The sequence below is a fragment of the Otolemur garnettii genome, unplaced genomic scaffold, assembly GCF_000181295.1.
Source record: "Otolemur garnettii isolate 467f Iridium unplaced genomic scaffold, OtoGar3 scaffold00133, whole genome shotgun sequence".
Classification (NCBI taxonomy): domain Eukaryota; kingdom Metazoa; phylum Chordata; class Mammalia; order Primates; family Galagidae; genus Otolemur; species Otolemur garnettii.
The window spans coordinates 5112862-5124022 of record NW_003852528.1 but is presented as its reverse complement, the minus strand read 5'-3'; the positions used below and the strand labels follow the sequence as shown (position 1 = coordinate 5124022).

The window sequence follows — 11161 nt, the reverse complement described above, 5'->3', positions numbered from 1 at the left end:
TTTTTTTTTTGAGACAGAGTCTTAAGCTGTAGCCCTGCGTAGAGTGCTGTGGTGTCATAGCTCACAGCAACCTCTAACTCTTGGGATCACGTGATCCTCTTTTTTTTTTTTAAACTCAAAGCTTTATTTATTTATTTATTTATTTTTGTAGTTTTTTGGCCTGGGCTGGGTTTGAACTCACCACCTCCAGCACATGGGACCAGTGCCCCACCCTTTTGAGCCACAGGCGCTGCCCTCGTGATCCTCTTACTTCAGTTTTCTTTTCTATTTTTAGTAGAGATGAGGTCTCATGAGCTCAAGCAATCTACCTACCTCAGCTCCCAGAGTGCTAGTATTATAGGCATGAGCCACTATGCCGGGACACTGCCCATATTTCCTAACCATATTCTCTCACTTATTCCCCTGATTTGCTTGAATTAGGGTCCAAATGAGGTCATGTACCCTGACTGGAAGGCATTTCTCTTAGATCCCCTTTCCTCTGCTGTCCTTCTGTTGGAGGAAAGCAGGCCGCTCATCCTTCTCTTCCCTCTGGGTGCCGCACAGTGGTGAGATGCTCTCTCCTAAAAGTTGGGTGTCACTGTTTCTGTCTCTCCTGAGCTCACAATGCCCCTCCTTCCTGGAGTGCACCTGAGTCAGCTCCCACCGTCCTAGGCCTCGGCCCTGATGGCTGGCTCCTCCAGAGTGAGCAATCAGCCTGGCTCCTCAACTGGGGAGCTTGACATTGGAGCAGCTCAGCAAAGTGATGGCCTCTCATGGCTTTCACTTATAGATTCACAACCTGGTCTTTTCACTTTGCCTCAGTGACTGTGGCTAATTAAAAAACATGAGGCTTACTGTGGTTTATTGAACTTTGTAGGACACCAACCAACCTAAGAATTAAATAAAAGGAACTGGGAAAAACTATAAGATGGGCCCAACCAAGCCCCCCAGACGACAGCACAGACCCAGGCTCACAAGCTCAGAGGCTGTGCCGGGAGAGGCACCATGATCAGGCAAGGTGCTAGTCATTCCGAGTCTAATTCTGGGCACTCTGAGAGCAAAGGGGGCACCATAAGCACTCACTCTGGGCTGGCATAGAGACACTGGGGCTGTCCCAGGAGCCTCAAGACACAGTTAAAAACCTTGAAAGGGTACTGTTGTTTATGTACCAAGCACAGGACTGGCCCCCAACATGGACTGTCAGCTAACCTCTCAAACAAGGTTATCAGCTGAGAACAGCCTCAGAATATCTTATGTGTTCATCATATTTAAAAACAAGTTATAGAAAATAACTAGAAAGTAACAGTTGACTTGTTTAAATTTGTTTTATTTGAACTTAAGACTTAAATACAAGTAGGAGCAAGTCCTGATTTCTCTAAGGACCATAAATGCATATTCCCAGAAAACTCATAATCAGCTTGTCATCTGGAGGAAAGAGCCCTGGATTTAGACATGTCAGGTTCTGGGCCAGGCAGGGCGGTCTGTCTGTCTGGTGGCTGTGTGCCCTTGGGAGAGCTATAATGTGCCTTACTCTCCTCATCCCCAACACACTATATCCTCATTATAGTCACAGGTCATGACAGTGACATCATTAGCCTGCACAGTGAGCCTGGGACAGGCACTACATGGTAGGTCCTCCAAGCACACCCATGTCTCAGCAGCACACACCTGAGGACAGTGGGGCTTGCCTGTGACCACTCCCACTGTTTGTGACTAAGTCAGATGATCTTGAAAGCTTCCATCTGTCACCTCCATGCACTCTACTCCACCCACGTCATTCCCAGAATATCGACCCTGAAGTTCCAAAGTATATGTGATGGTTACTTTTGTGGTAATCTTCTTTTGCCTTAAAATTAAGTTGCCATAGTTACCAGTCATTTTTGCTAGCAGTGAAAGCACATTATTCTAAAAATTACCTTTGTTTTATATATTTAACTTTTATAGGGATAACGTATGATCAGCCCTAATTTGTATTAGCATAAAATCTACAAAATGGTGAACCCACAGGTCCCTCTTAATCCAGCTATTCCACAGCTGGAATACCATCCACAGTTTGGTGTGTTTTCTCTTTTAGGCAAGTAAATTTACGTATTCATATTTTTTAGCTAAAAATAACATTTAAATATCATACTGTTTAGAAACTTGCTTTTTAACCTAATAATACATCTTGGACGTGTTTCTGTGTTCATGTGGTTTCTCTCATTCTTTTCTTTTCTTTTGGTAGACAGTGAGCAGATTCTCTCATTCTTTTTAATATAAATTGATTTTCTTTTCTTTTTTTTTTTTTTTTTGAGACAGAGCCTCAAGCTATCCCCCTGGGCAGAGTGCTGTGGCATTATAGCTCACAGCAACCTCCAACTCCTGGGCTCAAGCGAGTCTCCTGCCTCCGCCTCCCAAGTAGCTGGGACCACAGGCGCCCACCACAACGCCCAGCTATTTTTTGGTTGCAGCCGTCATTGTTGTTTGGCGGGTCCGGGCTGGGGATTCGAACCCGCCACCTTAGGTGTACGTGGCTGGTGCCTTAGCCGGTTGAGCTATAGGCACCGAGCCATATAAATTGATTTTCTAAGTAAACAAATCAAAAGGCTTGGACCACTGCTGAGGAGGGCAAAAAAATCCCTCTATAGGCTGAAAAATGTACTTTTCTTAACTCTAAATTTATTTTGTAGTTGTTACTCACTAAACAATAGGAGATACTGGGTATGGTGGCACCTGTGGTCCCAGCTGCTTGGGAGACTGAGGCAGGAAGATGGCTTGAGGCCAGGAGTTGGAGGCTGCAGTGCATTGGGAGCACGTCACTGCTCCCTGGCCTGGCAACAGAGTGTGCCCCTGTCTCTTAAATAAAAACCCAAAATGGGCTCATGCACTCTGGGAGGCTGAGGCGGCAGGATCCCTGGAGCTCAGGAGTTTGAGACCATCCTGAGCAAGAGCGAGACCCTGTTCCTAAAATAGCCAGGCATTGTGGTGGGCACCTGTAGTCCCAGCTACTAGGGAGACTGAGCCAAGAGGATCACTTGAGTCCAAGAGTTTGAGGTTGCCGTGAGCTATGACGCCACGACACTCTACCCAGGGAGATGGTGTGAAACTCTGTCTCAAACAAAACAAAACAAAAATGGAAAAAAATGCAAAACAGAAAAATCCCCCAACAATAATAGGAAGATATTAAACTATTTTCCACATAAAATGATTTTCCTCACATCTATCAGGGGTGTGGGCTGCACACTGGAGCAGGATTCAAAGTGACTTCTCCAAGAGACTGCAAGTCTCTATTGTTTAGGTGGGACAAAGCAGCCTAGAAACCAGCTACGATGTTCACCTCAAATCTTGGTTTTGGAATATACGATTAAGAAAACAATTTTCTGGTTCTGTCCCGGGTGACACACTAGTATCTGCCCTTGGTAGAATTAGAAAAAGCCACATTCTTCTTGCCAAGTTGGCCCACTGAGGGGGTATCTTAGAGGGCATGCCTCACCCAGAGAGCACACCCATCTGACTATGGCCCACCAAGGGCACAGTAGACATTCCCAAGAGTAACACAATCCCACCGCCCTGTGGACAGATCCCATGCAACACAGCCAACACCCTGGTGAGCTGGCCTGGTACCTTCTGGCTCCTCTTCCCCCTGCTCCTCCCCATCCTTCAGGCTCTGTCTGCTGAGGTCTGCCACACCGCTGCCGCCAAGCTTCCTCCCTTCTTCATCACCTGACTCTTCGGATTCGACCCGCCTGTCAACTAAACCCAAACATCAGTAAGAATCCACAGCCATTTTATATGCCTATCTGAGGAATATATAACAGACTTGCACCCAGCTGTTAGACAAAAAAGACCATTGGAAAACATTTGTTGACTCTAGTTCAACGAACATCTAAAGTGTCTCCCACGTCCCAGCACCATCTGAGGCATATAGTGGCGGCAGAACTAGGGTGGAGAGAACAGAGTATGGAGGCCACGTGGATATTTAGGAGAGTAACACACTGCCCTCAAGGAGCTTGTGAAGAATTGCTGATGTTCTGAAAGCCTTGGGCTCATTTGTGGTCAAACATACTCATGTTACCACATAGTGATCACCTCTTGAGTGGCTCTCACTTTTGGCCTGGATATCCTCTGCAGAGGAGACTACAGTGATCTGTACGCCACATACCTTGTCCACATTCCACTATCCATTTGGCCAAGAAAACCAGCCCAGTTCACAGGTCCACTCAGCCCAGACCAGGAAAGGCACCAATGAAAAACAAAAATATAACCAAGAGTGCGAACTGCTCAAGGAAAAGTCATTGGTAATGAATGTTACTGGACAGAGTGCTACCAACTCAAAGCTTTCAAAGGTGTTAAGTGAATATTTTTTAAATTAATGAGTAAGCACCAATGACTAAATGTGGGCAGGTAAGACTTCTGTAGCAAGACGGGTCAAAACACTTTTAATAGTTCTTTTCATAACCTCTTTTGGAAGACTGTAAGATGTGAGGCAATCACATTATTAGAATAATCAACCATACTGGAAGTATTTTCTTTCTTGACTCTGGCTTATCTACAGGGGATGTGCTCATTGAGGGAAAGAAAAAATTCTATTTCATCTTTGTATTTCTGGCTATGCCTAGCCAAGTAGCACCCAGGAAAGGATTGCTGCATGAAACAAGTCCTTATAAAATCCACCTCCAAACATCCAAACCCATCTCTCCTTCCTTGTTCTAGCAACCATCTTAGCTCAGCGTCTACTTATTACCTGGTCCTAGACTCCTGCCCTGCTGCCTCCCTGGTCCCTCTGTGACTTGTCTTGCCCTGTTTAATCTATTCTCTGTTGCCAGAGAATCTGATCTTTGACTCTAAAAATATTTCTGGAGTGCCAATGGCTCTTCATGAGTTTGCATCTTGCCCTCAGAGATAGAGTTTTGGCAAATAATTTCCTTTTCAGAGCCTCAGTCTCCTCACCTGTACAAGGGAGATTGTATAGTGCCTATAACGTCAGAGTTGCTGTCAAGTTTAAATTAGAAAAGGCATAAGATCAGTTAGCATGGACATGACATGGAGTAGACATTTAATAAATTAGTTATCACCAAGCATGGGCACTCTGTGGTCCAGGCTTAGGGAAAGAGTCCTAAGAGGTCTGGGGAGAGGTTAGGAGGGGCTTAGCTAATAAAAGGCAGCCAAAGAAAAACCTGAGAGTGGTTGAAAAGGTCTGGACCATAGGACAGACCAACATGCAGGAAAGTGAGGGGGATGACAGGGTGGTGAGCAGGGGCAATGAAATCCAGCCTAGAAGAACAAATGCCTGAGTTAGGTATGGGCAGTGAGAAGGGAGGAAATACTGAAGATCTGAAGATACTAAAAGGCAGAGGTGTCAGAGCTTCTTGACTAACTAGACAGGTGGGAGTAGGAGAGAAAAGCCTGGCTTTGTATTTGTCATTTACTAAGACACGGAAACAGCAAAAGAGGGACAGAGGAAGAAGGATGATAGAAGAGGCACTTCTTACTTACAAAGATTCAAACGTATTAAAGTCCGAGACCTTTAAAACCTCAGCCCCAGACCTCCAAAACCTCTCTGGCCAGCTTCACTAGCCACTTCCTACCTCATCACATATGACTGTCTCCCTTGGTCAAACTCTCCTTCACACCTGTTTGCCTGTGACTATACAGCTTCCTTTGTATGGAGTGACCTTTGATCTTTTCCCTAACCCTATCCCCAACCTAGCTCACTTCTATTTATTCTTTAATGTCTAGCTCAGAACTGGCCCTGGATGTGGAGCCCTTACCACTCCCAAACATGCGGGCCCTTCTTCTGCACCACCTTCTTCCAGCTCTGCCTCCCTCCTCCCTAACATTTTTCACATGAGACCAGTGACTGCTCCTCTAGGAGGTCTGTACCTCTCACCAAACCAGGAAAGCCAAAAGCACAGAGGCACTCCACGACTCTCCTGTTGGGGTAGGAGTATATGAATGTGTCTGCGTATATAACTGTATATGCATGTATGTGATTATGTACAAATCCACAGGTGTATGTATATATACACATACACATATAGACATAATTTTTTCCCCAACAAATAAGAAAGCTGAACTGTATTTTTAGAAGTGTGACAGCCCTGAAAAGAGGCACCACCTTCTATAACTTAATCTCATTCCGCTGCTCATCACCCTTTCACCTCAGTCCATTCGCTTTCGAGAGAGGACCCTTCCACACCCCGCCAAGTGAACCAGGGAGCAGCCTCAGGCGGGTCGCGGGGCCCGAGCCTCAGTTTCCTCCGCAGCTGACGGAGGACCGCTCCTCCGCCTGTCAATCACAGAGGTTCGGAGCCAGGCTCCAGCCCCGCTTCTGAGCCACCCCGTCCTGATCGGCCCCACCCCCTGGGCCTGGACTCGCGCCGCCGCTCCTCCCCTTGGCTCTGGGTCCCTCCGGGCCAATGCCGCGCTGGGCCTGGGGCTCCCCGGGGTCTGAAGCCTCCCCTGCGCCCCTGGGTCCGGTTGGCAGCTGTCAGGGGGCCGCGTGGCGGTGGCTGGGCCGGGCACCGAGTCTCCCTGTAGCAAGGGGCAGTGCCGGCCCGCTGCTTCTCCAGCCCCTTGCCCGCCGCCCATAAGGGCCGCTCACCCTCCATCATCTCCTGCGACTGTTGCTGCCCCGCGCCGCGTTCCGCCGCCATGTTGGCTGCTCTTCCCCTTTCCGGAATCGTTACCTCAGGCCCCTCAGCCAATCAGGACTCCCAGCTCTGAGCCGGCTCAGCCAATGGAATCCCGAGGCAGAGGCTGCGCCCCCCCCCGCGCCTGCGCGGGCCCAGCGCCTCACGGGAGTTGTAGTTCCTTCGCGAGGTCGTCAGCTGTGCCTTCTCTGCCAACGCGCTCAGAGCCGTGACCGCAGGCGGACTGAGAGAGCGTGGAAGCAAAGGGGAGAGTCTCTCTGGGCTTGAGGATCGGCTCAGGTCACTGTTCCGACCTCGGAGGCGTGGAGCGACCGCGGGCCAGGCGGATCTCTCCGTGGGTCTCAAGGTGCGGGCAGGTTCTACGTGCATCGCCGGCTCTGCGAGCCTCGCTGGCCGCGTCTGGACAAGGGACAAGAGCGGCAACTTTACTCCGGGTCTCCCCATGCGAATTTAACCCGCTGCTCCCGACGATCAGCACAGGGCGGGCAAGTGTGGGGCGCCAGCTGGGCTTCGCTCGCCGCCTTTTCCTGACCATTGCGGGAGCCCCTCAGAGCCACCCTGTGTTCCTGGCCACCAGGACGAGGCCGCCGAGAGGCGGACTCCACGCTGCTCATCCTTCCTGATTCCGAGGAGGGAAGAAACAGCGTCCGCCCACCGGGGCTGGCGGAGGCGCTCATTTCTTTTGGCCTCTTTGAGGCGCCGTAGGGGGCGTCCGGTGGTGCGTCCTTAGCAACCGTTAGGGCGGGCTTCTAGTCACGGGCCCGCGCGTTCCCGCCCGTACGCACCAGTGCTGGGTCCGCGGTGCTTGTCCGTAGGCGCGAGTCGCTTTGCGATTGGCTGGTGGGGCTAGACGCGCGGAGGGGCTCCCTCTCGCGGTTCGAAAAGAGCTCGGCAGTGGGACCCACACAAGTCCCAGATGAGAGACCTTCGCTTGGAAGGGTGGGTCTGGTTCCGCGACCTTCGGATGGGCCCCACCGCCAGCCGTCGGGAGAGCCCTCCCCACAACCCCTGGCGCCCCTTGAGCGCCGCCAGGCCTTGCCTCGGCTTGGTCCGCTCGGAGCCCGGGTTGTGGGGTTCCGGCGGTTAGCCCCGGGCCCTGGCCCGCGCGTCCAGGCGCTCTGTGCTTTCCCAGATCTGTGTGCATTTCTTGCTTGTCGCCTCTCCTACTGAAAAATGAGCTCCGGCAGTTAGAACCTATGTCTTGGGGCCGTGCCTGGAATGCGAGCACGCCAGCAAGTTTGTGGGGCGAACGAAAGAGGGGTAGCGTGTGTTCACCGATTCTCGACCCCGGCACTTGCAAGTCCCATATATATCTGGGACTTGTCCTTAATCTTAATCTTCTTTATCTTCACCAGTTTTTCTTTTCTCAAAGTCTGACAGGTGTCTGAGCTGAAATCTAGGGATGCTGCCTTGATGCCTCTTACCCTTAATTCCCACATCTCATTCAGTAAATCCACCTTTAAAAGTCCTTTAAAGTCAATTTTTGGGATTGCTCGGGCAGGCCCTGGAGGTTATGCCCAGCTTTGCGGATTCCTTTTCCACCTGCTCACTCATGTGCTGGACTCCTCTCTGGGAGTCTTGACCTCTGTAGGACTCAGCCCCCTTCCCATGCCTCCTCCGAGAGCCTTTGCCGCATTCATTGGGTGCATTCCTGGATGCAAGAAAAAGCCACAGTATCAATTTGGCTCCATCAGGAAGGAAGGCAGTTGGCTCCCAAACCTAAGTCCAGAAGAAAGGTTTTGGTGGAGGAGGGGGGATTGACTCAGTGGCTCGTAATTTTCCTTGCCATTTTCTTTTCTGCTGTCCCCCTTGATGGTTTTTGCCCTGAGGCTGGTTCTGCTCTTTGCTACAGAGCTTCTGGGAGCAATTGGAGCTAATTGCTTCCTAGCTTATGTTCTGTTGAGAGAGAGAGACCATTGCTTGTAGGTGTTCACCCAAAAGAGTGAGGACTACTTTTTCAGAAGCTCCCTGCAAAGCTGTCTTTGCTTCTGTTTGATCTGAGGCAGGGTCATTCCTGCCTCTGGAATCATAGTCAGCAGTGGGAATAGGATTCTCTTTGACCCCATCAGGTGTTGGTCTGAGTTTGGCTTCCTGCATCTGTCATTCAGAGCAGATATAAAATAACAGTAATTCTGCCCTTAGACTTCAGGGCACATGGTGATGTACAATGTTTATCCCTTTGTTGCTTTACATGGAACTAATTTAGAGTGAGAATCATTTTATTGCTTCTTCATGACCAAGGCCTGTGGACAGCTGGGAGAACTGCTCAGCTGGAGGTTAGTGGGCCATTTTTTTCCCTCCGTGTGGCCTGAGCTTTCCTAGCAGCATGGTGGATTCCGGGCAGACTTCTGATAAGGTGCCTTGCTTTCCCCAGAATGGTACTCTCAAGAGGAAGCTGCAAAGCCTCTTCACACTGCATCACTTTGCTTTTTTAGAGTAAAGTTTGGTAACACTGACAAGTCTGAAGAGTTATGTTTTTTACAAATTAGTATATTCTGAAGAGTTATATTACTTTGTTAAAAAAATGTTTTATAACATTTACAATGTGTTTTGAAGCTGTGTTCCCAACTTCTCTGTAGTTGGTTCTATAAGTAGAAAACTACCTTTCAGCATGATTACCTTATTGTTATTTATTGTGGAAATTACTAGTGTGTTTAGATGGTGAGAGGAAGAAATATAAACCTATGATTAAATGTCATTTTATTTATTTATTTATTTATTTTTTTGAGACAGAGCCTCAAAGCTGTTGCCCTGGAATCACATCTCACAGCAACCTCTAACTCCTGGGCTCAAGTGATTCTCCTGCCTCTGCCTCCCAAGTAGCTGGGACTACAGGCGCCTGCCACAGTGCTTGGCTATTTTTTGGTTGCTTGGCGGGCCGGGCTGGATTCGAACCCACCAGCTCAGATATATGTGGCTGGCGCCATAGCCCCATGAGCCACATGCACCAAGCCCTAAATGTCATTTTAAATGTTGCTACTTGAAGGAAAATAACACATTCATATAATTTGCTATTTAATTTCTTTTTAGCTTACTGCACATCTTTGGGTTCATACTGAGCTATTACTTTTCCAGGATCCCATGCTGCGCGTGTGTGTGTAAAATGCTTTTTAGTTTTTACTATATATTACTTGATTCATACAAGAGAGTAAAGGCAGTATTAGTCACGTATCTCCCAGTAAATGCATCTCACAGTAATGCCCACTGCCCACATCAGGAGGTCAGGAGACCCTGTACCATCCTGCCCCAGTGCTCTGCTGGGTCCCCAGAGAAGCCACCTGCCTGAAGTTTGTGTTATCACTCTTACTTTTGATGAAGTAGTTTTATCACCTATGTGATATTTTACTTTGTTATTTTGTTTTACAAGAGAGAAATCCTACTGTTAACAGTAATTTGTAACTTGATTTTTTTACTTATTAGATTCTTGTTGTAGTTCATTTGTTTTCAATGCTATAATTCATAGCACGAATGTTCCAGAATTTTCATGTTAATGAACATTTGAGTTGTTTCATTGCTTTCCTGTATTTCTTTCTTTGCTGTTGAGAACCATGCTGCCCTCAACATTCGTGTGTCTTGCTGCCCACGTGCAAGAGTTTCTCTAGATTATAAATCTAAGTCAAAAAAACCCCACAAAATAGTTTTATAAAGAGATTAATTTGTTAGAGTTCTGTTGAGTCAAATCCTTACCAATATTTGGTATTGTTACAATTCTTAATTTTTTCTGATTAGTTATGCTGATAAAATTAAGCTTCTTGTCATGAGTTTATTGGCCACTAGGATTTCCTGTTCTGTGAAACTTTTTCTATTTCTTATCGTTTTCCTATGGACTACGTCTTTGAAGTTTTTTAAATTATTGACCTTTAGAAACTACTCTGGACTGGGCACAGTGGCTCACATGTGTAATTCTAGCACGTTGGGAGGCTGAGGCAGGAGGATCACTTGAGTTCAGGAGTTTGAGGCTGTGGTGAGCTGTGATTGCCCCATTGCACTCCAGGCTGGGTAACAGAGTGAGACCCTGTCTATAAAACAAACAAAAATCCGAACTAGTCTGGATATTAAATCTGTTATATACATGGCAAATAACTTTCCAAGTTGTGGTTTGTCATTTCATTTTCATTATAGTGTGTTTTTTGTGAACAGATATTCTCAAATCAAATGTTAATTTTATCATTCTTATTTCATAGCTAGAACTTTTTGTGCTTTGTTTTTAAAAAAATCTTTCTCCATGGTGCCTGTGGCTTAGTGGGTAAGGTGCCGGCTCCATATACCAAGGGTGTTGGGTTCAAACCCAGCCCTGGTCAAACTGCAACAAAAAAGTACCCAGGCGTTATGGCGGATGCCTGTAGTCCCAGCTACTTGGCTGAGACAAGAGAATCTCCTAAGCCCAGAAGTTGGAGGTTGCTGTGAGCTGTGATGCTACAGCACTCTACCGAGGGTGATAAAGTGAGACTCTGTCTCTAAAAACAAAAAACAACAATAAAAAAAATCCTTTAGGTGGTGCCTGTGGGTTAGTGGCTAGGGCACCAGCCCCATATACTGAGGGTGGCGGG

General features: G+C 47.8%; 2 protein-coding genes across 3 annotated transcripts in view; one reads left to right on the top strand and one right to left on the bottom strand.

The window, feature by feature from the left end:
- PPP1R7 (protein phosphatase 1 regulatory subunit 7) overlaps window positions 1-6796 on the bottom strand; it is a 31925-nt gene extending 25129 nt beyond the window's left edge. Inside the window, exons 1-2 of one of the 2 annotated variants that reach the window (XM_003798253.3) lie at window positions 6563-6636; window positions 3583-3711 (exon numbers count right to left, since the gene is read on the bottom strand). In XM_003798253.3, the coding sequence (XP_003798301.1) occupies window positions 3583-3711; window positions 6563-6614 (181 nt within the window). In that variant the 5' untranslated portion in view covers window positions 6615-6636. Of the gene's footprint in view, window positions 1-3582; window positions 3712-6562 lie in introns of both variants that reach the window. The other variant, XM_003798254.3, reaches the window with a different exon arrangement.
- Window positions 6797-6922: 126 nt separating this feature from the next.
- Window positions 6923-11161, top strand: part of PASK (PAS domain containing serine/threonine kinase) — a 45314-nt gene continuing 41075 nt past the window's right edge. Inside the window, exon 1 of the mRNA XM_003798250.3 lies at window positions 6923-6957. The gene's annotated coding sequence lies outside the window, so the exon portion shown is untranslated. The remainder of the gene's footprint in view (window positions 6958-11161) is intronic.